Raw genomic sequence first — 27,706 nt, forward strand, 5'->3', positions numbered from 1 at the left:
AGCAAAGGTTCGCATCCTGACTGTGCATAATTGCGCTTGCACATGAACCGTCACTCTACTGCCCGCATTCCTCTGGAGATGGGCCCCAGGTTTGACTGGAGAATTACAAGAGGATCCAGGCCCCAGGTGAGAGCGTGCTGTGGCCCGGTGCACCTACAGCCGTAGCTGCAAGATGCTCGGCCAGAGGCCTTTGCTACCTGGGAGTTCCTCACAGCCAAGCAAGGAGGGTCCGTGGGCACGCAATGCCTCAGCACGATGAGGTCATGTGGTTGTTTGTTCTCTCACTCACATGAGGTCAGGCTGTCTGGGGGTGGGGATCTTGACTGACTCAGCTGAGAACACCTCTTGATAGAGACTCTCCAGCCACCTGAGGACTTCTCAAGGCAGCAGCCAACAGCCCTCCCACCCACCCTGCAAGAGTGCCCCAGTGCACTGAGAAAGGCCACGCAGTAGGCATCAACACTCTGGTGGGAGTCTGACCTCTGCTGTGTGACTCTGGACAGGGCCTGTGGCCTCTCGGAACTACAGGTAGGACAAACACGCTAGGCCAGGCCCCGTGCGTGCAAGTGTTTTCTGGGCTACTAAGCTCATGCACAAAGAGCTTCCCTCTAGTGACCACTGGGCAGGGACTTCCTGGGGGCAGGGACTTCCTGGGGGCAGGGATCTTATGTCCACTTTCCCACCCCAGCCCCTCTACCACTGGTCTCCACAGAATGGGAATCCACCCTCTCTGTGTGCACAGTAGTGCTAATGCAGTTCATGCATTCTGGAGTACAGGTTAATAGCAGGATCGGACACCAGGGAGTTAGCCTGGGGATTAAGTGCCTTTAAGGGAGTGTGGTTTGCAAGGAAAGAGCACAGTATACACAGGTAGGTGAGAGAGAAGATAGGGCTTGCCGGAAGCAGGTATCATCCCTGAGGCTGCTGCTGTAGGTGGGTGGTGTATAACAGGAAAAGGAGCCCCAGATTCACCTGTGGAGGCCTCCACTGCACCCCAACTGCTCAGGAAGAAAAGGCAGGCAGGCACATTTTTTTTTAAAGCCCCACAGGTGATTCTAAGGCCTGGTCAGAGACGTGTATGGTCGAGCCAAGGTGAATACGGAGGTGCAAACTGGCCGTGTGTGTAACGGGTTCTGCCCCTCCTCAGGTTGGTGCATCTGGATGCTTCTACAGCTGTGACCGTGGTAAGCGCCCGAGGCCAGGCAGATTCAGGAGGGTCCCAGGGGCTTACCTGACATTCTAAAGGGCATGAAGATCTTCTCATTGGTATCTGGGTGTAGAATAGCCTGGCAAGAGCAGGGAACAGAGCACAGGGTGACTGTGGGGAGGAAGAGGAGGGAGGGAAAGGAGAGCTCCCCCCGGGAGGACTGGAAGGCCAGTCCTTTCTCACCATTCAAGGCAAGAGAAACAAAACACAGGCAGCAAACAGGACTTTTCCTGATTAATGCTCAAAGCTGAATGCAGGTGATTGGGACTGGGTCCTCTGTCCCCTGTGCCTAGTATTTAGTGGGCATGTAAGAAGGATTTTGTAGAGGAGCCCACAGGGAAGGAGCTCAGGGGCCCAGGAGAAGGCAAGGGGCCTGAGCTCTGGCATTCAGAAACTCAGGCCCTGGGTGTTGGGAAAGAAGGGACAGCAGGGCAGCACGTGGCAAATGGGAGGGGCAAGGCTGAGCAGCACAGCCATGATTCCCCAGGACAGCGCAGGGCAAGGTCCAGGAGAGCAGAGAGGAGGGAAGGAAATGAATCCAAAATTGAATTACCTGCTTGATTTTCTGTGCACTCCAGAGCTGCAAGGAAGGAAGGGAGAGAAAAAAGGAAAAGGAAATAAAGGACAAAAATTCAAAGCACATATCAATTTAAAGTCTCAAAGCCCCATATTTTAACCAAGAGATCCAGTTCAGAGGGCCTGAGAAGCTCAGGCTGTCCTGACACCCCCAGGACTGGCAGCATCCCTGGGGCTGTGGCATCAGGGAGCCCAGAACAGCAGAGCTCGGGTCTCTCATGCAGATCATTTCAACCAAGGGTCCTCTGCTCTGGCTGCGCTGTAAAATTACTTGAAAAATTCTTCCAGCAATTCTCTAGTTGATTCTAAGGTATGGCCAGGTATGAAGTCCCTATTTCAATGAAGTTACTTTAACTGCCTCCCAGAATCACTAGAGGCAGCATAACACAGATTTTTCAAGGCTGGACAGACTGCCTGCATGCCTGGCTTTGCCACTTCTTCCGCTGAACCTCCATTTCCTCATCTGTAGAATGCGGATAATAGCTCTGCCTCCAACATTGTTAAAGAGGAATAGGAAAAGTGACTGACGCAGCGCTGGACACACAGGAAGGGCTTTATTGCTGCCGACTGCTGTGGGCATTATTTTCCTATTGTTGCTGTTATTATAACAAGGTTATAAAGAGAAGTTGCTTTCAGATGAGCGGTGAGGTCTCTCCAGCACAGCACAGGAGACAGGCTGGAGGGACAGAACAATTGCCAGTTCCTTCAAATGACACAAATGCTGTATTTCATTGAATCTAAGACATCACTGACCCTAAGATACACTAGCATGTCCCACTAAGAAATAAAAGTATAACATAATGCCAAGACCTCCATCAATTAACAGACTCATCCCATTTGAGAGATGTTAAAATGTGATAAGATAAACCTTTCAAAAAGAAATCAAGCAAACGTAGTCAAAATTTATGGGCAAACCAAAGGCGGGGCATTTTTAAAGGAGCAAGAAGGTATGGGGTGAGAGGGAGGAGGTGGCCAGCAGTTGATTTGAGTTTTACAAGAGAACGCTTCAGTTACGCTTCATTTATATAGCAGCATTGTCATCTGGAATATAAATTAAGCTGCAGAAGGCTACTGGGTAGCAGAAACAGAAGCATAAGATTGATATGTTAAAGTTTATGCATTTTACTCACAGCAGAGTCCCTCAAGCCTTAATTCACAGCCTAATTATCCTTATTTTAGATACATTTCAAACATATTTGATGGTCTGCTATTCCAGACTCTCAAAGATTAGAAGTGGTAGATTTGTTTTTAATAATTAGGGGTAAAGGGGACTGAAGAGAGAAAAACTAAATGCAAAATCACTGTTGGCCAAAGAAGGTGAGTCAGTGCATAACAGCAAAGAGGTAAAGAAAAAGAAGTGATAAAAGGCAGATCCTCTATTGCTCAGAAAGTGCCTTCATACAGTGTGCCTCCAGTCCCAGCACCAGCTCTGGTGCAACCCCAGGCCCTGTGCTCAGATTCCTGACACCCCATACTCCCCACCCAGGATCAGAATCTTCCATTTCTAGGTCCAGCTTCTTAGAGGCAAGGGCATGCCTGCTGCCCTCCTCCAGTATCTCCCACAGTGCTGGGCACACAGCAAACCTAAAGCTATTCTAAATTAAAATTCCATTCTAATCTATTCTATCCTATTCTTTTTTTTTTAATTCTTTTTTTTAAAATTTTTTCTAATGTTTATTTATTTTTGAGACAGAGAGAGGCAGAGCATGAACGGCGGAGGGGCAGAGAGAGAGGAAGACACAGAATCCAAAGCAGGCTCCAGGCTCCAAGCTGTCAGCAAGGAGCCCGAGGCAGGGCTTGAACTCACGGACCATGAGATCATGACCTGAGCCGAAGTCGGAAGCTCAACCAACTGAGCCACCCAGGCGCCCCTTTCTATCCTATTCTAAATGTTTATTTCTTGGAGAGAGAGCATGAGCTTGAGAGAGGGAGACAAAGGATCTGAAGCAGGCTCCTCACTGCTAGCACAGAACCCTACATGGGGCTCAAACCCATGAACCAGGAGATTATGACCCAAGCCGAAGCTGGATGCCTAACTGACTGAGCCACCCAGGTGCTCCAAAATTTTATTTAAAAAAAAAAAAAAGTGCAAGATCTCTTTATATAACTCTTATAAAAAGAAAAGAAAAGAAAAAATTCCCCACGATTCTGATGAACAGCTGGGGTGGAAAACACTGGTCTAAGACATCAAACGACAGTACAAAGAACAGGTATTAGAACTGTGTTCAAATCACTTGCTGGATGTGTGATTACTCTGCCTGTGTGCCTCAGTTTCTCCATCAGTGAAATGGGTTGTTGTAAGAGTAGGGCAGAACCGTGCTGCATGCTCCCAGCAGTTTGCATTTCCCTTTGGGCACACAGCGAAGCCTGTGTTTCCAGCTTCCCTCACGGGCAGGTGGGCTCATGTGATGGGGTGCTGGCTAATGAACTATGGGTGGAAGTGACATTCACCACGCCTCCACCAGGCCTGGCCCCGCAACCTCCCGCAGAGGATCCAGTGGAGGCTGGTGGCAGCAAAGCCACGAGGCAGAGGAGGCCAGGCCCTGGACAATGGCATGTGCCCTGTTCCCCAGCAGCACTGGACTCTGACATGAGAGAGAAATAGACCTTTGTGCGTAAGTCCCTGAAATCTGGGGTTGTTTGTTCCGGTGCTTGGCTCACCCTGACTAAACAGAGGTCTCAATGAGGTGTACATATCTAAAATACTCACTCAGCCCCTGGAACGTGCTCAATGAATGCCTAAAGTAGAGGAGAAGTCATTCAAATGAGCAATCTATTTTTAAGGGACTTAATTATTTTTCAAAGTAACTTCATCTCGATTGTCTTTATTCCTACAACATGCCTGTGAGGTAGGTAGATTATTTTCAGACAAAGCAACTCGTCTCAGAGAGAATAAGTGACTCAGCCAGGGTCCTCCGGGTTGGTGGCAGGATGGAGATGGGCCCCCGGGCCTACCCGACCTCTCGACTCATGTTCTCCTGCTCTCCAAGAGCCTCTGGAGCAGATCGCTGCCTGGTGTGGCCAGGGTGACTGCCGTGCCTGAGGCACGAGAAGAGGAGGAGAGTCAGCTGACATCATCCTGGGGTCTCCGAACCTCCTCCTTGCAGCCCGGTGGCTGATGCCCCTCGCCAGCACCTGTTGCTCCCCTCCCACAGAAGTCCAGCTGCGCAGCCCAGTGCTAGTAACCCACGGCCACGGCCATGTCCCTCAGGTGCAAGGACTGCCTCCTCTGCCCCACCCAGGAGCGGGGGCGTCAGCGGCAAGGCCCGGGACCCAGCGCGCACAGACATATTCCCCACCCTGCAATGACACCACCACACCACGCAGGCCAGTGCCACAGATAAGAGGCGATAACAAAGCCTCACACATAAGTCCATGCTTCCCCGCTGAGCTGAGCACCTTCCCTCCCTTTAATTATTTGATTCTCACACTCAGAAACCTGCTCACAGCCCAGGTGAGGAAGCCAAAGCTCAGAGCCACCTCCAAAGCCTCAGAGGCAGAGCTCACAACCTCTGACTCAGATTTGTCCCTCCATTCATCCTCATTCATTCATATTTAGTGAACAAGTGCTAGGAGTGTGACACCCTTCTGAGGGCTTTGTACATATTAACTAATGTAATCTCCTCAATAGCCCCTTGGGGCAGGGACTAGTACATTCCCCACTTTATAGATGTGCAAATGGAGGCACAGACAGGTTATGGGACTTGCCCAGAGTCTTACAGCAGCACTGGGATTTGAACCCAAGCAGTCTGGTTCCAAAGTCTCCAGTCTTAACCACCACATGCACCTGTTTCTAAATGTTAGCACACTGACGTTCACTGTTCTCTCCCTTTAGGCATCTATATATTTCGGAGATCTTTCCATGTCACCACCACTCTTCCTAACAGAAACCTTGGATGCATATATTGTAAACCGTACCCTATAAGTGGACTTTTAGGCTATTTTCCATCTTTTTTTATTGTGGAAAAATATACATAACCTAAAAATTTACCATTTTAACCACTTTTAAGTGGCAGGTCAGTGGCATTAAGCACATTCACATTGTTATGTGGACATCACCACCATCCACCTCCAGAACCTTTTCATCCTCCTCAACTGAAACTCTGTACCCAGTAGATCCTTTTTTAAAAATGTTTATTTTAGGGGCACCTGGGTAGCTTAGTCGGTTAAGCGTCCGACTTCAGCTCAGGTCATGATCTCATGGTCCGTGAGTTTGAACCCCGCATCGGGCTCTGTGCTGACAGCTCAGAGCCTGGAACCTGCTTCAGATTCTGTGTCCCCCCTCTCTCTCTGCCCCTTCCCTGTTCATACTCTGTCTTGCTCTGTCTCTCAAAAAAAAATAAATGTGAAAAAAATTTTTTAATGTTTATTTTAAATGGGGAGCCTCTGGCATCTTCTTATCAGCCTGTGAAGTAACTACACTTTAACCTGCGAATTCCTCAACCTTTAACCTATAAAATCCTTAATATGACTTGTCTTCTCTGGGCTCAGCCCATCTCACTCCATGCCTCTGGCGGAACATAAAAAGGGTGCGGCCCCAGTCGCACCCTTGGAACTCATGTGGACGTGAGACTTTGGACCTTGCTTGATTTCTCAGCTTGGGCAATGAGGACAGAGCGGGGGTGGGGGAAGCAGTCTGGGCAAGAGGTTGCTGGAACAATGCAGAAGTTTGCTGATTTCAGAAATGGCCAGTGTCTCTGCCGAGCTGCCATACGAACCTATTAGAACCCCGTGTAGAGGCCAAGGGAAGGGGCAGAGGGTGGGCTTCAGAAGGAGAAGCCTTGCCTTTTGGGTGTGGAGCAGGGCATACCCCAGCACCCAAAACCCAGATGAAGGGAGCAACCGCCCCCAGTCTGGCTCACTCCCCTTCCCCTCTGCCTCCTTCCAAGCTGCTTCTCCAAACCTCTAAAGGCAGCAAAGACAGAGCCTATTTAAAACAACCTCCAGAAGGTAATTAAACAGAGCCCGAAGGGGATCCTTCTGTAAAGCAAAGGATGCCTCCATAAAACAAACAAAAAAAAACTTCCTAATTTATCACTTGGGCCAATCCCATTATTCCTTACCATTAATTTTGTTGCCATGGTTACTCCCAGGTAATATGTACATATGCAAGTCTATGTGGGGTAAAGGTACCCCCCCTCAATCCTACAGATTCATAAAAGGAGAAAAACATCCCCCTGGTAGTTTAGCGGCAGTAACTTCTGTATACGTGCAGCTTCTCGAAGAGGACACACCTTGGAATCAAACCCTGGTCTACTCCAGATCTCCCGCTTGCTGGCCATGTGATTTGAGGCAATTTACTTAATCTTTTTGCACTTCCACGTCCTCTTTTGCAATATGGGGATATGAATAGTTACTTTCAAGGTTATTGTGAAAATTAAAGAAAATTCATTTATTCAGCAAATATTTACTGAGCACCTACTATGTGTCAGCCACAGACAGCTCTGGCATTAAGAACACATCAATGAAAAAAATACTGAAAATCTCTGCTTTCATGAAGCTTATATGCAGTGGGGATGGAGGGCACAGCAGTACAAGGTGGGCAGGGTCATTTTCTTTCTTTCTTTTTTTTTTTAAGTGGGTTCCACGCCCAGCGTGGAGCCCAGTGTGAAGCTTGAACTCATGATCCTGAGATCAAGACCTGAGCTGAGATCTTAGAGTCGGATGCTCAACACACTGAGCCACCTAGGTGCCCTGGGGTCATTTACATTCAGGTGACATGGGAGGAAATACTTGAAGGAGGGAGTAAGTCATGCAGATATCTAGTGGGAGATTGTTCTGGCAGCCAGAACAGCCAGAGCGAAGGCCCTGAGGCAGAAGTGGGCCTGCCCAGCACGTGTGAGGGACAGCAAAGGAGGCCAGCGTGACTGGAGTGGACTGAATAAGGGGAGACTACTGGGAGAAAGATCACAGAAGGAAGGGGGCTTTGCAGGCTGTGCTAAATACTATGGCTTTTACTCTGAGTGGAAAGCAGGGACACAACACAGTTTGTAGAGAAGTGGTTCTCACCGGGGGGCGAGGGGGGTGTGATTTTGCATCCAGGGTACATTTGGCAATGTCTGGTTGTCATGACTTGGGAGGGGGGCTACTGGCATCTAGCTGGTAGAAGCCAGGGATACTGCTAAAAATCCTACGGTGCACAGAACAGCCCCTACAACAAAGAATTATGTGGCCCCAGATGCCAATAGCACTGAGGCTGAGAAACTATGGAACCAAGGAACAAGTGAAATAATGTAGGTGCTCACAGATTACTCTGCGTGCTGTGATGGGAATGGACAGAGGGGCCCAGGTAGAATAGGGGGACCCCCCAGGAGCCCACCGCAGCGACCCAGCCCAGAGATGCACCTACAGCGCCCAGCACCACACCTAGCACATCCTGCAAATGCTTCAGCTAGGATTGGCCACTTGCCTGTCCTGCGCTAATGGTAAGGGACAAACCGTGGCCAGCCTAGAGGGGTGGGCTCCTGACCAGGAGTCAGAGGCTAGGGGTCCTGAAGGCTCTGGTAAGGAAGGGGAGGTGTCAGCCAAGCCTTCCCTTCAGCCACCTTCTGGCAAACCTGCTGACACCCAGAGAAGATTTTGGGTGCAAGTATTTTTAACTCTCTCATATTTTCTCTGCTGTTTTCAGCAAAGCCCAAACACAGCTGACCCCATTTCCACACTGCCAGAGGAGGAGACTTGCAGGATCTCTTACACCAGCTGCCCTTTCTCCTTGGCAGGTTGCAGGCAGAATCCACCCTTTCGTGGGGCCTCTGGGCAACCAGTAGGTTACGCTGGGTGCAGAGTAGGCAATTAACAAGGTGAGCTGGTCCCCAGGCCCTGGGGGATGTGGAATGATGGGCAAGAGCAGCCCACAGGGGCTCCCAGAGACCTGCTCTCCTTACGCCTGCCTACTCCAGTAGCTTCCAGGCTGGTTTCCCTAAGGGCACTTACCCTCCCCCTGGCACTCGGACTGATGCTACCACAGTGCACATTCAGGCTACTCCCTTGCTCAAGAGCTTCCAGTAGCTTCCCCTTGCCCCATACAACGCATCTCACATCTCTACCTGGGTTGCAAAAACTTTTGCAATAAGTAACTTCCCAACTGCCTCTCCAGCTTCCTCTCTCTGGTCTCATCTTCTCTCCCCACTCCTTTCTCTCCTCCACACTCCCTCCCCATCTCTCTCTCTCTCTCTCTCAATCTCCACTTCACTTCTCCCTCTTGTCTGTGAACACGGTGGGTCTCTGTCTACACTCTACACTAACCACTGTGTCCCCTCTGTGAGGCCTTTCCTCACTCCCTGCATTCTCAGGACTCTCTCCTTGCTGAGCTCCTACCTGCCTCAGCCACAGTCTTGCCTCCAGCCTGGCCTCTAGCGCCTGCTTCTGTGTGGTCACCTCACCTGTGCTGGGAGCCGGCTGCGTGAGGGCAGGAACTAGGGAGCGCTCATCTCCCCCTCGGGGCCACCTCCCAGAGCAACTGCTCCAAACAGGACGCTCAGCAGATGCCCAGGGCCTGCACTGTGTGTGCGAACCGCACAGGTGTAACTGGGCTGCAGACCTTCACAAATGCCAAGCTCTTCTGCCTGCCATGTTTGCACACATCAGTCCACTCCACAGAGTACCCCCTTCCCTGCCAAATCCACCTTCAGGAAGTGGGTGAAAGATGGGCACTGGATCTAGCAGGCCCAGCGTCAGATCCCTGTTCCACCACATACTGGCTATGTGACCTTAGGTAAGTAATGTAACCTCTCTGAGACTCAGTTTTCTTACCTGTAAAATGGGATTAATACAAGCACCTACCAAATAGGGTTCCTGTGAACATTAACTGAAATGTGCGTAAAGTGCTAATACTTAGCACAATGCCTGGCACTTGGTAAGCCAAAGTGAGTGGCGGCTCATTACCAAGAGGGCATCTTTCATATTTAACCTCACCCATCTCCATCCACAGCAAACCACTGCAGCGACACCCCAGTGTATAAAGCGCCACAACAGAGTCAACATCCAGAAACCTAGTCCAGCTGCCTATGCTTATAGCTTTGCTCTCATCTATGGCTTTTTTTTTTAATAATTTTTTTAATGTTTATTCATTTTAGAGAAAGAGAGAGAGATAGGAGCAAGTGAGGGAGGGGCAGAGAGAGAGGGGGAGACACAGAATCCAAAGCCGACTCCAGGCTCCGAGCTGTCAGCACACAGCCCATCGCAGGGCTCGAACTCACAAACCATGAGATCATGACCTGAGCCAAAGTCAGATGCCTAACTGACTGAACCACCGTGGCACCCCTATGGCTTTGTTGTTTAACTGATAACTACAGTCCTTAATAGGGCTCCTAGCACATCAAGTTTCTACTTGTCAAGCCCAAAGGGTAATTTATACATACTTATTTTTATTTTATCCTAAAGACTAATTTTTCACTGGAATAGTAACCTTTTAACAACAGTCTCTGGAGGAATTATCAGCCACCCACCAACAGAAGACCAAACAAAGGCCATCAGGTGTGAACAAACTAGCAATCCACTTGTATGTACCCACCAGTGAGATGTCATAACAAGAGGCCAGGCTTACAAGCTGGTAAGTAGGTTACCCTGCGCTGCCTGTGACATCAGGATAGGCCCGCAGGCATCAGGAGGCAGCCACAGGCTTCTGATCCACACGCCTGCAAAAGGACGTCAGAGCAAGCACAGAGCCTAGGGGCAGATGAGGCAGCTGTCCAGACTGAGATCCAGAGCCACCCTGGGCCTAGATATGGCTTGTGAACAGGACCAGCCTAGACCAGGAATAGGGGACCATCCTTAACTGCAGAATGCTGAGGCTTTCCCAAATCCTGGGCTAATATGTCATCATCCACCCACTCTGTTCTTGTCCATGGAGGCCAGAGGAGGTGTGGCTTTGTAGATGAGGCCCAGGGAGGGAAGTATTGTGAGAGCCAGGAGGACTGGAAAGGGAAGTAGAGGGAGGATATGATTATTAATGGGGCTGAGCAGCAGGCTCACACCTAGAGCACTGTGCTACCCAGCCATCAGATGGACACTGCAGGCATCACTAACGTGAGCCAGAATTGGGAAGCATGGCTACTGCCAGGATCCCCCGCCCCACCTCCCCTCCTCCCAGCTCTCTGGGGGCACACTGGGGCTTTCAGGGCAGAAAACAAAAGAGGCCCAGCAAATAGGGCAGGCAACTTTACGCTACTGAAGGGAGTAAAGAGGAGAAATGTGGCCTCACTCCCCAACCTCTGGATGCTGGAGGGAGTCCCAAGAGGCCAACCTCAGCCAGAGGGAGCTTGGGTTGGGAGCAGATGCAGGGTGAAGAGTTGGGGGGCTGAACTCACCCCTGACAGGTCCAAGAGGAACTGCAAGGGTCTGAGGATTACTTTGGCCTAGAGAGGAGATGTCAGGTGAGGCCACCCAGACTCCTCAGTGCCCATGCCAGAGGGAAGCACTGTGCTCAGGGATGATCTGATCATAGCCCGTGCTTCCTGCTGATAGCAGCACAGATGCCTGAAGATAGACCCTGTCTAGCCAGGCATTGCCCCATCTCCCACCACTCCCTGGGGCCCTGCACAAGGACATCTGGCCAAGGTGCTGCATCAGCTCACATATGTGCCCTCCTTTCAAGTGGCCGGGCCTCAGTAAAGCACATTCTCCCGGACTTCCGCTGTGGGCGGCTTGCTATCTTCGCTCATGATGTGCTTCCTCACCCAGATGGCTCTTACCTAGTACTCCTCTTGGCCATTCCCTTCTCATCCCTCAAATCTCTGGTGGGAATCTCTTCCAGACAGTCTGGGCAAGTTACTCCTCCTTCTGCTGTCCCACAGTATGGTGGTTTTTCATAATCATTGCCTAGATTCTGGGGGTCCATGAAGCAAGATCTTCATCTACTTTCTTCCTTGCTCTCTCCCCTAGGCCCCAGCATCAAAACTGGCCTGCAGGTGCTCCATAAATGCATATTACATGAATTAGGTTGGGGAGAGCTGATGGCTGAGCCACCCACCCCAGGAACAGCCAGCCAGGTACTAGTGTGTCCTGATGTCAGCCCAGAGCCTCAGCATGGGCTTTACACCTAAAGGTGTTAGAAGGCAAGGGCAGTGCCTCATAGGGTCACCAAAAGAATGGAAGGAGAGACAACAGCAGAGGAGGGACAGCAACATGTTTTTGGATGGAAAATAATTAGAGGTTTAGTAACTTATCCAGTAGACAAGAAAAAACCATCCCCCAAATGCCTGAGGAAGACATACTTAGGGAGCCAGTCCATTGCTCTCAAAACACCAGCAAAGTTCAGGTCTTGAAGGTACCAGGTACCACAGGAAAAAAGGGCTAATCATAAGACTAAACACAGGGAGTTGGTCTAAGTCTGTCCTCAAAGCAATAAGATCCCAAGGCCTTCACCATACAGCAAGGTGACTCTTACCACCCTCACCTATGTTTCCCAGATGCTAGAGGTTTATCAGCCTTCTGAAGAAACTAAATCCAAGTGATCCCAGACTTGAGAACACCAGCACAGTAGAGGGTGGGAGTAAGTGAGACTCAAAGCAGGGAAATTAATAAAAGTTTGCAAAGTGAGTATTGGGACTCCAGCCTCCTTCCCCCACTTGTCTTCCAGAATGCAGAGACGTGAGATGGCTACTGTACTCACAACACAGGAAAAGAATTCTATTAAGAAGAATTTAAGGGGTACTGAGGTGGTTCAGTTGGTTAAGCCTCCAACTCTTTATTTTGGTTCAGGTCATGATCTCACGGTTCTTGAAATCAAACCCTGCATTGGGCTCTGCACTGATAATGTGAAGCCTACTTGGGATTCTCTCTCTCCTTCTCTCTCTCTCTCTCTCTGTCTCTCTCTGTCTCTCTCTCTCTCCTTACCTCCCCTGCTTGTGTGCATGTGTACTCTCTCTCAAAATAAATAAAAACATTAAAAAAAAGAAGATTTTTAAAAAGAAACAGTCAAAGAGCTCTTGGAAATTAAAATTATACTAGCTGAAGTTAAAATTTCAATAGATACGTTGAAAATAAACTCAAGGAAATTTCTTGCAAAGCCACACAGGACAAAGTGATGAAATGGAAAAGAAAAAAATATAAGAAAATTTAAGTGTCAATTTAAGATGTCGACTTTTGGCTAACAGGAGTTCCAAAATAAGAAGAAATTATCAAGGAAACAGCATAAGAAAATTAGCCAGAACTGAGAGACAGGAGTCTCCAGATTGAAAAGGGTCACTAGGAACCCAAAATAACAAATTTTAAAAGGGAAGATCCTAAACATTTCCAAAAAGGGAAAACAGGTTACTTGAAAAGAATCAGAGATGAAATGTATCAGATTTCCAACAGCTGTCCTGAAAGTGAGAAGACAATAGAGTAATGTCTTCAAAATGTCTGTCAACCTATAATTTTCTCCTCAGCAAAATTGTCAATTAAGGCTGAGTGAAGAATTACAATTTTCAGACATAAAAGGACTCAAAATTTTCTTCCCATTTACTCTTATATTAGGAAGCTACTGAAAGAGGTGCTCCACCAAAACTAAAGTATACAACAATAGAAAGGCCTGGAGCTGGAAGAGGTGGACACCAGAAAGGAAAACTTCAGGGGAAAAAAATGGAACCGAAGGACAGGAGTCTTCAGATTGAAAGGAGGCACTGAAAATATCAAAGGCTGCTAAAGAATGTAGTAAGAGGTAGAGATGGTATAAAGAAAACTATGCCAATGTGGAAAAACTAAGGCAATTATTAACTCCAGGTAAAATACAAAGTTCAAAAGAGAGAAAACAAAAAACAGTAAGTGGTATTTGTATAATTGTAATAGTGTGAATACTGAATATCCATAAACCCCAAAGCCATAATAACTATTTTGGGAGAGTAATGAGGATGGCGGAGAGAAGTGTGTTTTTTATGGAAGTAAATAACAAGAGAGCTGAATCCTCATCTACTATAAATAGATAATACAAAGAACTAGTTGAACAATAAGACTATAGATAAGCATACTGGTTTGACATACAGATTTCTATGTGAAGAAATAGTTAAAAGTATTTGCTTCTGGAGAAAAAGAATGGGAACAGAAGAGGGATGGGACAACATAGTACTTTTCCTCCAGGTATTTTAGTACTATTTAACTTTTTGAACTATGCACACATGTTACTTTGGGGGAAAAAAAGCGTGAAATTAATTTTTTTAAGTTTTTGAAATAAAGTTTATAAACAAAAAGAAAAACTTTGGCAATGTTAACCATCAGTCTCTATAATCATTAAAGCAGCCCTGCACTGCATCCCTCTACCTTTCCTCAAACCAAACACAACCAATAACATTTTACTTAGCTCTAGTTCAAATTCCTACATGATATATAAAAAACAAAATTATAGCATCCTAGCCTAATCCCCTTTATCCTGCCCCATCTTTCCCATCCTCAACCTGAACTTTTGGGTAGTGGTATGCTAGTAAATATTTAAAAATTAGTTCTTTGGGGAAGAAAGTCCTGATTTGTAGCATTTGCCAATTTCCATGGTGTAAATGCTCCCACATGGCTGATTTCAAGTTACTTCTGTGATGTCACTGAACGTGGAATTGGGAAGAGATGTACACATCAGCTCCAGAAAACTACTGCCTTTGGGCGTCTCTTGTCTTATCACCTCTGTGCTTCCCCCCAGACCCAGGGTATGAGAGAGAGCTGAGTGTCTCCTCCAAAAAACCAGAAGTCCACATGGCTATTTAACACTGGAAGTGGATAATGAAGGGAAGAGAGTTGGTTCCGGATGCAGAGAAAGGATTGTGACTTTGCCCCCTTCCTTCTCCTCCCACCTCCAGTAGAGTTACCTGCTCATTGGTGACCCCTGGGCGCAGGGTCCCATGCTTGTAGTCCTCCAGCAGCTGCACAGCCTCTCTGAGACGTCTCTGCAGGGGAAAGAAAACAGACATTGAGGGGCATAGATCCAAGGCTCCTGCAACTCTTTCACTTGCAAACAATAAAGGATACACTTTAAATGTCCTTCCAAAGGGATGTCGCTAAATGACAGGGGTATAATAATACTATGGAACAATATTTGGCAGTTTAAAAAAGCAAAGTAGATCTGCATGTGATTCCATCTCCAACATATTTTTTTGAGTGAGAAAGTGAATTGCAGAGCCGTATGATGCCATTCATTATACCAAACAAACAAAGCCCACACACACACAGAAAACAATATTTTTCTATGAGAATACTCATGTGTGTAGATGCATCAAAAAAGCTCTAGAAGGAGACTTAGCAAACTAGTGGCAGGGGTTACTGTGGGGTAAGAGGAAAGGGTCCAGATTTGGCAAGGGGTGTCAGAAGGAAATTTAATCTTAATTGCAATATTGAAAGTTTTTATAAAGAGAACGTATTTATATAATACTCATAGAATTTCTTTTCAACATTCTAAAAACACCAGCAGAGATTTACATACTAAGTACATACGGCTACAGTAACTGATGGAGAGAGGGAGGGGGGAAAAAGAGGATAGAATTGTATCATTTGTAAGATCTTAAAAGCTAAAGGGACAGCAACAGTGATTGAAGGCAGCATTTACCCACCAAAATATTTATATAAGAATATTCATAGCAGCACTATTCAAATAGCTCCAAATTGCAAACAATCCAAATGTCAATAGTAGACTGGACAGGTAAATGGAATATTACTCAGCAATGTAAAAAGCAAACTACAAATACATGTTACAACATAGATGAATCTCACAGAAATAAACTGCAAAACGTATTTTCCAAAGATGACACTCCAATATCTACCACTCCCCACCCTCTTTTAGAACATTCCCACATCCCCATTGAGAGGTAGAGTCCATGTTTCCTCTTGCTGATCCTGGGCAGGCCTTCGTGACTGCCGCCACAAATAGAGTACGGCTGAGGTGAGGCTATGTGACCTCGGAGGCTATGTCATGAAAATGCCTTGCACTTTGACCTTGTTCTCTTGAGATGGTCATTCTCTTGGAACTCAGCCATCATACTATAAGGAAGCCCAAGCAGCTTCTGGAGTGATGCATCTGGATGGGAACTGAGTCTCTGGCCCAAGGCTGCAGCTGAGCTATCAGATGACAGTCAGCATCAACTCAACCACCACGCAAATGAGCCATCTTGAAATGGACTTTCCAGAGCCCCATCAATCTGCCCTAGCAGATGCCGCATGGAATAGTGATGAACCATCCCCTGCAAGCCCTGCCCAAATGGAAGATCAGTGAGCAAAAGAATTGAGTGTTGTTGTTTGAAGCCACTACATTTTGGGGTGATTTGTGAAAGCTGACATCCATAATGAAAAGCAAAAGAAGTCAGATGCCAAAGAGTATGTATAAAGTTCAAAAACAGGCAATGCTAATCTAACCAACCTGGTGGAGGTCATGTTACTTTTGGGGGGGTGGGGCAGGGTGTTGACTTGGAAAAGGCACGAGGGACCCCTTTGAGGTAATGGAAATGTTCAATGTCTTCATCTAAGTGGTGGTTATATGGGTATAAACATAGGTCAAAATGCTTTAAGCCATAAATTTAGGATTTGTGCATTCTATCATATGTATACCATACCTCAAAAAATTAACAAGAAGCAGATAACATTCATGGAAGGCAGCCTATGTCAAGGTCAGGTGAGGCACCCAGACATCAGGGTTGTCTAGAGTGGGCAAAGAAACCCAGTGAAGCTATTTTGTTCTCCTTTTTATAATTTTGCTTGCTTGCTTGCTTGCTTGCTTGCTTGATTGATTGGGAGTATGAGCATGGGAGGGGGCAGAGGGAGAGAGAATCTTAAGCAGGTTCCATGCTCAGCCCAAAGCCTGACATAGGACTAGATCTCACGACCCTGGGATCATGACCTGAGCTGAAATGAAGAATCTGTGGCTCAGGGCCTGAGTCACCCAGGTGCCTCTGTTCTCCTGTTGATAAAAGAATAAGGCTGGCTGAGCAGAGGAATGCAGAGTGACCTCCACAGAAGTACCTTGGTCTAAAGGCAGGATGTAGCATCAGGAAGAGCACCCAGTGGGGCAGGTGGGGTGTTTGCTGAGCCAGCTGGCAGGCAGTCCCGTAGCATGAGAAATGAACAGCCACCAGCAGGACTAACTGGGAGCCCGGACAAGCCAGCCAGGCCACCTGACCCATCAGGCATGTGTGAAGTTTCTGTGGCCAACACTAGTCTAATCCAGGGCATTGAGGGGCCAGGGAAACTACTTAGGAGCAGCCTGACTGCTGGAAAGTACAGCCCCTCCCCTTTCAAATGTATGGGTATCAATACCAAAATTCCAGAGTCCCTTCCCAGAATCTGTTTCCAAAGTGGAGATAGCTTTGTGAGGGTTTTTATTGGAGGGGGCCCCAATCAATCCATGCTGTTTAGAGAAAATGTCAGAAAAAATGGATAAGCACAAAAAATCACTTTAAATCACTTGTAAACATAGCACTGAGGTAACTACTGAAGAAGTGAGGATGGTTTTAAAAAAAAGTGAGGATGATTTTCTTTCTAGATTTAAAGCATTTGTTTTTCAACAAAATGGGATCATGCTGACTGTTTCAACTGGCCTAAGGTCACACAGCTAGAAAGTGGGAAGTTCAGTTTTTGTACCCAGAGTTTAGTCAAACCCTTGCTCTGTGCCCCCAACACCCCGAAAGCCTCCTAGTGATGCAGCGAGCTCTCCCACCCCCCCCCCCCCCCCCCCCGCCGCCGGCCAGGCCGGCTTCCTCCCACGCCACAGCCTCTGCCATGGGACAATGAATGCTCTACTTTCCAGCGCTGAATGGTGAATGGCCCCGTGTTCTCATTATTTTCCCACTCCAGGGATTCTCCTGAGTTCCTATAACAACCTGGCCACATTCCATCTCATTTGACACCATCATTAAAGGGAGGCCTCCTGCCACAAGAATAAGTTCCAAAGAGCCCTGATCTTGGCATGGGTTGAGGGAGAACTAAATCCCAAGTTCCTGAAGACAAGCCTGAGAAATGAGGACTGGAGGAAGCTAGAACATGCTTTTCTGTTGCTGGGCCTTACTAACCCTCAGACAGGCCCCTCGGTCAGAGGCCGAGGGGTTGGGGCTCCAGGCCCTGCTGCGGGACAGCCAAAGAGGACCTTAGAAGTTCCCTGAGGCCTGCCTGTTCTGGGGGCTGGGCTTTTCACTATAGAGGAGGCCATTATCTGGGAGATTTGAGGGATGGGAGGAGTATCTCCCTGCTTTAAACCCTCCTCTCACCCCTATGCATCACGAGGCTTGACGGGAGAGCCCTGGGCACTTGAGGGAAGGGGAAAGCTGAAGGTCCCAGGCATGGTGAACTTTGCAGGAAGTCTTTTCAACCATGAACAAACAGGCAGCGGGGCCCTGAATGCAAAGGCATCGAGTGGCAGATGTAAAGCTGCAGGCCCTTCTCTAGAGCCCTGGGCCAGGGGGAGGGACGGCCAGGTTGCTTCCCAACCTCCCTCATTGGCTTCCTGCCTCTTGCTAACCTGCCAGAAGGTGTCACCTTGAGGTTGTCTCCTTGTATTTGATGGGGGTGTGGTCTCCAGAAGGTCCTTCTGGAAACGCTGGCCCCTGGGAGGTCTGCTCCAGGGCAGAGAATTTAAACAGAGGAGAATCCTGGCTCCAAGGGTCCTACCCCAAGGCCCTAAGCGGAAGGAGAAGGAAGCAGGAGGGCAAGCATGGAGTGGTGGCCAGAGAGGGCAGGAGACCGTACTACAGTAATGGGGACCGAGGGACGCAGGAAGGAAAGGACACAAAAAGGAAAGCTGGGGAATAAGTTATCAAAAACAAAATTAATCTTGGGGTGCCTAGGTGGCTCAGTCGGTTGAGCATCCGACTTCGACTCAGGTCATGATCTTCCAGTTTGTGAGTTCAAGCCCCACTCACATCAGGCTCACTGCTGTCAGCGAAGATCCCACTTCGGATCCCCTGTCCCCTCTTTCTGCCCCTCCTACTCTGTCCTCTCTCTCTCTCAAAAATAAATAAACATTAAAAAAAAGAAAAAAAAACATGGGGCACCTGGATGGCTCAGTCGGTTGGGCATCTGACTCTTGGTTTTGGCTCGGGTCATGATTTCGCTGTTCATGAGTTTGGCCCCACATTGGGTTTTGCTGACAATATGGAGACTGTGTGGGATTCTCTCTCTCTCTCTCTCTTGTTTTCTGCCCTTCCTCCACTCATGCTGTCTCTCTTTCTCTCAAAATAAAAAAACTTTAAAAAATTGGGGAAAAAAACCCTAATCTTTTTTTTGGGGGGGGCACCATAGCCCACTCTCAAACTAAATGTAGACTGCATGTAATCCCTGCTTGGCTAACAGAGAGGATGTCAAACATGACATAAATATTTATCATAAGAATATTTAATATATTAAACACATGGTGGCAGTGATAGCAACTGATCTGGATATGAGTAGCACTCAGAAATATTTCACCCTCACATCTGGTAAAGGGACCATCACTGTCTGGGTGGTGCCTGCATGTTCCCACCTCCTGGCCTTGCCCATACTGTTTGCTTTATCAGGACACTCTTGCTCCCCAACAGTCTATGACCATCCCCAACTATGCTTCCAGGCTCAGAGCCATCTTCTCCATGAATCTTCCAGAAATGTTCTCCACTCCTGTCAATAGTCAGTGCATTTATTTGATCTGCACCTCTCTGAGGTCCCTGACCCTTTAAGCATCCATGTGTCCTTGTTGTCTGTCAGAGATTGCACAGCAGGGACCAGGGAGCTGGTTTTAGGCACTTTGCGGATCCACAGGACCCACTCACCCCTGTCCATCTTAACACGGGCCACACATCAGAGGGATTTAACCAAAAATGAGTGACTGAGGTTGCTGGGGGGAGAGGTGAAAGGTATGGTCAGGATTAGGAATCCAGGTTCCAAAGCCACAGACCAAAGTCCCTCGATGGTGATGCTGGTTTGACAAAATCCCAGAATTACAAGAGACTGCACTGTTTACACAGGATGTAGATAAGAATACCCCTTTGCATATATCTATCATAGAACCATCTAGGCCACCTCCCTCCTCTGAAATAACTGGGGCCAGAAAAGGAAGGGTATTTCCATGTCCAGGGTTACATAGGGGTGGGAGGCACCTAGGAGCCTCAAATCCCTCAATCCCAGTTCTGGGCCACTTCTACAAGATATCAGCATGGAAGGGGCACCTGGGTGGCTCAGTCCGTTAAGCGCCCAACATCTGCTCAGGTCATGATCCCATAGTTAGTGAGTTCGAGCCCTACAACAGGCTCTCTGCTGTCAGCACAGAGCCTGCTTCAAATCCTCTGTACCCTCTCTCTCTGCCCCTCCCTTGCTCTCTCTCTCTCTCTCTCAAAAATAAATGAAAACATTAAAAAGAAAAGACATCATCATGGAAGACCCTCCTGTCCTCATAACAATAACTGAAAGAAGGGTTGTCTCCCAGTGAGTTCACAGCAATGCCTGCATCCCCCAAAGTTGACGCCTACTGGGGCAGGGCACCCCAGGCAAGGGTAGGAAGGTCCTTCCTTACTCTCACTCAAAGCCATGCCCAGCCCGACACAGAGAAACTGGAGCATTGAAACATGGGCATTTCAGGCAAAGTGGAGAGTTTGGAAGTCCCAAAGTTTGCAGAACTGAAATAAATAAGTAAATAAACAAACAAACAAAATTAAAATTTAAATTTAAATTTAAAAAACAGCGTCCGATGCCAGGGGAGAATGAACTGGCAGAGGGGGGTGTGCATGAGAGAACGGAGCAGGGATGGCTGGTGGGGAAGCAGGAGGAGGTGGGGGCAGCAGCTTATGTCGCATCATGCCTTGATTGCTCAGTGTCTGATTGTTCTCACCTGGGTCAGTCTTGCACCTGCCCAGGGCAGAGAGCCACGCATTCTCCCCTCACCCAAAAGACTGCTTGAATCATTCCCAAATGCTGGGATTTGCAGAAGATAATGATTTATAGGCAGACAGGGTCCCAAGCCTTTCTCTTGTCTTCCTTCAGCCTTCCTATACTCTCCTGTTCCTTCCCAGTAGTCCTGGGACCCCCAGGGTTAAACATCTGTGCTGAGATTGGTCCTTGGCTCCCCCGCCCAGGCCACCCTCAAGGAGGCCCCAGGGAAGGGGAAACCGGGGACATATGGGGAGGGGCTCTGCTTTCCCTGTGGCTGACCTCTGATCACCTTCAAGGGGCCCTTGAGAGGTAAACCCATATAATTCTGGCAGCATGACAGGAAGTATAACCCTTCAGAAAAGAAACCCGTCCAGCTACCCCAAAGAGCTTTAGAAACAATCATGGCCTCCAGCCTAGATAGCCTACTCTTGGGAATTTATTCTAGAAAATAAATGTAGCTGAAGTGAAAAGTGATAGGTTTGAGACTACTTTTCTTGGAAAAGCACCACCTATGCTGTTAGATCTAAGGGTCTAACAGGGACGGTTATTTAGACTTTAAAACTTGATTTTAAAAAATTGTGGAGACACTTGGGTGACTTGGTTGGTTGAGCATCTGACTTCAGCTCAGGTCATGATGTCACCGGTTCGTGTGTTTGAGCCCACATCAGGCTCGCTGCTGTCAGACTGACATCTCAGAGCCCACATTGGACCCTCCGTCCCCCTCTCTCTGCCCTTCCCCTGCTTGCACCCTCAAAAATAAACATTTAAAAATATACAAATAAATAATTATAAAGACTTGGAAATGAATGAAAAAGGCAAATAAAAACTGTTCAGTGTAATAGTATGCCAAAAATGCGTGCAGATAGGCAAGAACTTAAAGTGTATAAAGGTACTGATGTTTGGTTCCCTTCCCTTATGTTCATCTGTTTTGTTTCTTAAATTCCACATATGAGTGAAATCATATGATATTTGTCTTTGTCTGACTGACTAAAAATAATATAAAACCAGAGAGGGAGGCAAACATAAGAGACTCTTAAATACAGAGAACAAACTGAAGGTTGCTGGAGGGGGTGTTGGATGGGAAGGGCTAAAGAGGTGAAGGGCACTAAGGAGGAGACCTGTTGGGATGAGCACTGGGTGTTGTATGTAAGTGAGGAATCACTAAATTCTACTCCTGAAATCATTATTACACCACATGTTAACTAACTTGGATTTAAACAAAACAAAACAGTAACTTGTCACTGGGAAGCTATCAAAGATCTTATAAACAGGGGCGCCTGGGTGGCTCAGTCGGTTAAGTGTCCGACTTCGGCTCAGGTCATGATCTCGCGGTTTGTGAGTTCGAGCCCCGCGTCGGGCTCTGCGCTGACGGCTCAGAGCCTGGAGCCTGTTTCGGATTCTGTGTCTCCCTCTCTCTGACCCTCCCGCATTCATGCTCTGTCTCTCTCTGTCTCAAAAATAAATAAATGTTAAAAAAAAAAAAATTAAAAAAAAAAAAAGATCTTATAAACAGGATGAAAACTGTGTTTACAAAGCTGTTTTAGGTAGAAGATAATGTTATAAATTTTGGCACTCTTTCAGTTTCTGTAAAAATCCCAAAGAGGGATAAATGAGCTTTATGTTTACACTTACATTTTTATAAATAATCAATAAAAAATTGAATAAAAAAAGCGACATTTGGATATTTACTATTAAAACTTCGATTAAAGACTTTAAAATTAGAATATCAGATGTTGTCTAGAAAGCATTTAAATAAATGGGCATCCTCAAAGAGATTAAGGGTACACTTATTATGATAAGCACTGAGTAACAGAATTGTTGAATTACTATATTGTACACCTGAAACTAATATAATGCTGTATGTTAATTATACTGAAAGTTTTTTAAGTGTAGAGAAATATTATGATTAAAAAGTAGTTGATAAAAAATAGAATATAAATGGATATCCTCACTATTATTGAGACTATAAACTGATATGATCTTGGCACAGCTTGGTATAATCTACAGGGTAAACTGGCAATATATATGAAAAGCCTTAAAATGTCTTTCATTCAGAGGGGTGCCTGGGAGGCTCAGTCAGTTAAGCGTCCGACTCCTAATTTCGGCTCAGGTCATGATCTCACGATTCATGAGATTGAGCCCCGAGTCAAGCTCTGCACTGCTCTGCACTGCAGTGGGGCCTGCTTAGGATTTTCTTTCTGTCTCTCTCTCTCTCTCTCTCTCTCTGTCTCTGTCTCTGTCTCTCTCTCTCTCTGCCCCTCCCCGGCTCATGCGCTCTCCCTCTCTCTCTCAAAATAAATAAAGATTTTTTTTAAACATTAAAAAAAAAGTCTTCCATTCAGAAATTCCACTTGTAGGAATTTATCCAAAGAAAATGAAGAGAAATATGGGGAGATTTATGTACATGGATATATACTGCAATACTACTTATAATGGCAAAAGACTTGAAACCACCCAAGTGGTCAACAAGAGAGAAAATTATCAAGTGCATTATAGAATAACTACAGGATGGATTACTATGTGGTTATTAAATATATTTTGTAATGACATTTAATGACAAGGAAGAATGTTCATGATATGCTGCATGGAAAAAAGAGTATATATTATGTATACATATATGTTAGGTAAACATATATATCATATATGATTCTCTCTCTATATATGCTATATAAAGAGATAGATATATATACACATATTGCATAAATCATCCTAATTTTGCACATATGCATATACCAAAATGTCAATGGTGATTATTTCTGGCAGGTAGGATTATGGGCTGTTTTTATTTTCTTCTTTAGGCTTTCATATATTCCAGTATTTAGGGATTACTACCAGAATCATATCACATCAGAAGGCATATAATGTCAGTTTTTCGTGGCTAAGGATGCTAAGTTTGGCCACCTGGTTAAAGCAATGTCCTCTAAGCTCTTCACAGTAAAGGTAACTTTTCCTCTTTGCTGACTATCTTCAGGGTGACACTTACTTGAAAACATCCGGATATCCTGTTTGCCTACAACTCATTACTCTATGTGAGCAGCATCCATTAAAGATCCTGGTCAGAGGCAGTTATTTCATTGAGGGTTACACAATGACTATTTCCTACTACATTTATCAGCTGACATTCTTCTGTGAAGATGAGCTTCCCCCTCCCACACTTCTAGTGGACTGTGGACTGATGGGTTTCTCCTCCTCCTTCTTGTTATTTTTGACTCCTGCATTTATTATTATTGCCATTATTATCATTCTTCAGTGTGTTATAACTGAAGGGTGGATAACTGAAGGGTGAATAACCCATTGTATTCTTCTTAACGTTCAAATTCTCCCAAATGTGACTGGTGGGTTTCCTTTCAAGCCAGTTCCTGTGTCTCCATTCTTTGAGCACCCTCCCACATTCTGTAGCAGCTCCTCTTGCCCCAAATGTGGATTTCGCCACCTCTCCAAGAATCCCTGATTTCTATTAGGGAGTACTGGTTATTTAGAAACCAAGATCTGAGTGCTAAATGTGTTCACTGTTACCAGGTGTCATTGCTTCTAGGCCCTTTCAGTGAAAAGAGCCAGGAAACTGGAAAATATAAACACAAATGTGTGTGTGTGTGGTGGGGGGGGGGGGGTCATGAGTTCATATCCATACCTCCAATTCAGTACAACATCACGTAGTTCTTTGTCCTTTCCCCTGCTCCATATTTGTATCCTCCTACTTCCACAGTGAGAACCCTGGTTCCCAACATCAATATAATTACTTATCTATTCTACCCCACAATATACCCCGGTTTCAGATTACTACACCAAAACTAGTCCTGAGTCTGTGTTATTAACACTATTGCAGTTAGTTTTCTCTGTCCTTCAGGATGATAATCTGTCAACCATTCATTCCCTTAAATAATTATTTAATTCATAATAGCAAATTCCTTTCATCTTCAGTCCAAAATTAAAAGTAACTTCAGGGGCGCCTGGGTGGCTCAGTCAGTCTGATTTCAGCTTAGGTCATAATCTCACAGTTCGTGGGCTCGAGCCCTGCATCCAGCTCTCTGCTGTCAGCACAGAACTTTGGATCCTCTGTCCCCCACTACCTGCCCCCTCAGCTCTGCCTGCACTCTCTCTCTCTGTGTCTCTCTTAAAATAAATAAACTTAAAAATAAATAAATAAAAGTAAGTCTGATGTCAGCTGGTACAACCTTGCCAGCTATTAGATTTAGAGGTCTAAATCTAATTCCATGACCTAGGTGGAAAGCCAACAGTGGGGCTTCTGCCAACTCCTGGTGGTTTGTTTCCTCAGGTCTGATCCTGGACACACTGCACCCTGACAAGAGACTCCTAGCCCCTCAAGATCTTCCCAAATAATCTACTCCTGCAGAGATTTCATGAACCAGGCAGACTTTACTGACAACTTTCCAGGAACAGGCAGAGGGGACAAAAGTACACCATGTCAACAAATTTCACAACCCAGGAGGCATGAGCAGTCTCAAGAGGGCCCCAGCCACTGGCCTCTCAGCTCATCCTGGATGCTTGCTCTCCTTTCCACTGTTTCTCCCTCTTCTTCCTTCTCTCTCCCCTCTCTTGGCACGATCAAAAAGGACAATTCTTCCCCCTGCATCAAGCAGACAAACGTCTTCCTCCTCTGAAGCCTTGCTCAAGACATTCTTATGACAAAGACAGCCTTCTTCCTACGGTGAATAAAATGTCCTCTGCCTCATCACACATATAAGGATTGGGATCTTTTTAAAGGTTGGTCAGTTATAAATGTCAAACAAATTGCTGCAAAACTCTCTCAAGAGGAGTCTATCCATCGACTCGGCTAATGCCTCTCAGAACCAAGTCACCAGACAGCTCACGCTGCCCAGGATCTTTCTACCTCAAGAACCTCCAGCTTCCAGAACTACCTCCTTATGTCTCCACGAACCTATTGCTCTCACAGGCAAAGAGACCTGTCTAGGTCTCTTCCAGAACACAATCCCTCCCAGAACACCAGCAAAAAGCCCTGGGAGAGAAACAGTGCTCTGTAGGCATGAACCATGGTCTGTGGACTGAGCTCGGCAGAGGGGAGAGTGGCCCTTCTGGTAGTGCCACAGTTCCTGGGGGAGAGCATCAGGTAAGAGACTCTCCTCTCAGCTTCTAATTTCTCATTGCTTCCATGCAGATGGCCTTGCTAAGCAACCTGCATGGACTAGAGCCAGTGAAGGCCTGGATACCCCACTCATGGCCCTTCCAGAGTTTTTAGGGCTTAGAAGATGATCTTCTGTGGGCAAAAACTTTCCAAAAGGCCAGCATGTAGTGTTGGAAAACAGTCCCCAACTGGGATGTAGCAGGGAGGGAGGTGTGGGTCTTTCTGGGAAGCCTTTCAGAATCTTTGATGAGGGGAGGAGGACAGGTGAATTTTGAAAACTATTCCAAAATTACTGTTGTACTGGTTATTTTCCAGTCAGTAAATAGGTAGCTTTGACAAGTGAGTTGCTGACAGGGGAAACAGGTCAAAAATGGTTTAGTGATGTACGGGAATATTGGGGCCTTTCAAAATGCAAGAAAGATGTGGCACCAGGAGGAGAGTGGGAAATGAAATGGTCTGGGAACGAGAAGAGGGTGGACTGGAGAGGAAGGAGGGTGTGGGTCCCCTGGCACAGCTGGCATGCTGCCCTGTAGCTGCCCATCTATCCCCAAAGCCCCCGCCTCCTCATGGTAATCTGGGGAGCACGAAGTACCTCCTGACCTTCTGTCGTCCTCCACCATTTCTCAATGTGTCTCAAACCCATCATTAGCACTCCTACCCTTTGAGTTAAGCACTGGCCTCTGCAGCCTTCTCCGTCAAGCAGGTGGCATTTTCGTTGGGATTCTTGTTACAATTATATCCGGTTTTGTGCTATTCTGGAGCTTTCTAGAAAGTCACATCACCTAGGCTAGGTAAGTAGTTTCTCTAGCTTGGTGATTTCCCAAATTTTTGTGTAGTCATATTGATTACTCCTCAGGAGAATCCAGACAGAGCCCAGAGTATAGCAGCCCTGTGCTTTCGAGGCGGTAGACCCAGAGGGGCAGGTAAAGTCAGCCAGTAAAATGCTGGAGCCCTTTGTTCTCACTGACATGTTGTTGGAAAGCACACAACAGGGTAATTCTCACATTTAGTGATACTGGACCGCATCCCCCACTGGAGATGGTTCTAAGCCCAGGTGCCCAGAAGGCCTTGTGCTTCTTTTCATCATGGCTTTTACCTCCCAGAGGGATCAAGTCCAGGGCAGAAGCAATCCAATGCTCAACACAGAGAAGACGTGCAGAGAAGTGCACAACTCAAGGCTCAAGACCTTCCTCGGGATAGGTGGGGTCCCGGTGCGGGAGCTCAAGCCTTCTGCCAGCTGAGTAATCTTGGGATTATTACCTGAACGGGATACAAACTGGCTAAGAATAAGGGTTCCGGAGACAAGCTTACCTGGGTTCATACACTGGCTCCACCACTGGCCAGCACCATGTGCATGAGATTTAACTTCTGTCTGTTTCCTCATCTGTAAAATGGAACTTAGAATAACATCTACCTCGTAGGGATGCTTTGAGTTAATCTGATGAGCTAACGCATGTAAACTGCTTAACACACTGCCCTGCTCACAGTGAAGGGCTTAACAAATATTTGCTTTTTTATATGTGCATGCATTGCTACACACATACAAAGGCCATTAAGACATATGATAGCTAAAATAGACTTGGCGATAAATTTAAATGTGATGATACCACATGTTGGTGAGGATGTGGAACCACTGGGACACTGCAGATGGGATGTTAAATGTAGAGCCACTCTCAACAATGGTTTGGCAGCTTCCTATGAAGAGAAACATACACTTACCACACTTACCATATGAACTAGCGCTCCATTCCTAGTTACTTATTCAAGAGAAATGAAAACATATGTCCACACAAAGAATGCTCATAGTATATTATCTACAATAGCTCCAAGCTGGAAACAGCCCAGGTGTTCATCAACAAGTGGATGGATACACACATTCTGGAACATCCTCTCAGTGGAATACTGCTCAGCAATAAGAAGTCATGAACCACTGATACACACACGGCAACGTGGATGAATCTCGAAAACATTACACTTCGGAAAAGAAGCCAGACACACAAGGCTACGTGCTGTAGTATTCCATTTATATGGCATTT

The 27,706-nt window shown here is 46.6% G+C and overlaps 1 protein-coding gene and 1 long non-coding RNA gene across 9 annotated transcripts in view; one reads left to right on the plus strand and one right to left on the minus strand.

The window, feature by feature from the left end:
- The window catches only part of SFXN5 (sideroflexin 5), a 117,830-nt gene that overhangs the window by 75,110 nt on the left and 15,014 nt on the right, over positions 1-27,706 (minus strand). For 6 of the 8 annotated variants that reach the window (XM_053200761.1, XM_027072200.2, XM_015064026.3 and 3 more), the window contains 3 exons: positions 14,557-14,634; positions 1,761-1,787; positions 1,232-1,286 (listed from right to left, as the gene is read on the minus strand). In XM_053200761.1, the coding sequence (XP_053056736.1) occupies positions 1,232-1,286; positions 1,761-1,787; positions 14,557-14,634 (160 nt within the window). The remainder of the gene's footprint in view (positions 1-1,231; positions 1,287-1,760; positions 1,788-14,556; positions 14,635-27,706) is intronic. The other 2 variants (XM_053200760.1, XM_053200759.1) reach the window with 1 other exon arrangement.
- LOC128311230 (uncharacterized) lies at positions 387-4,483 on the plus strand. Its single transcript, XR_008289405.1, has 3 exons — positions 387-528; positions 1,042-1,184; positions 3,477-4,483. It is a non-coding gene; the product is annotated as an uncharacterized LOC128311230 (long non-coding RNA).

Source organism: Acinonyx jubatus, chromosome A3, assembly GCF_027475565.1.
Source record: "Acinonyx jubatus isolate Ajub_Pintada_27869175 chromosome A3, VMU_Ajub_asm_v1.0, whole genome shotgun sequence".
Classification (NCBI taxonomy): Eukaryota; Metazoa; Chordata; class Mammalia; order Carnivora; family Felidae; genus Acinonyx; species Acinonyx jubatus.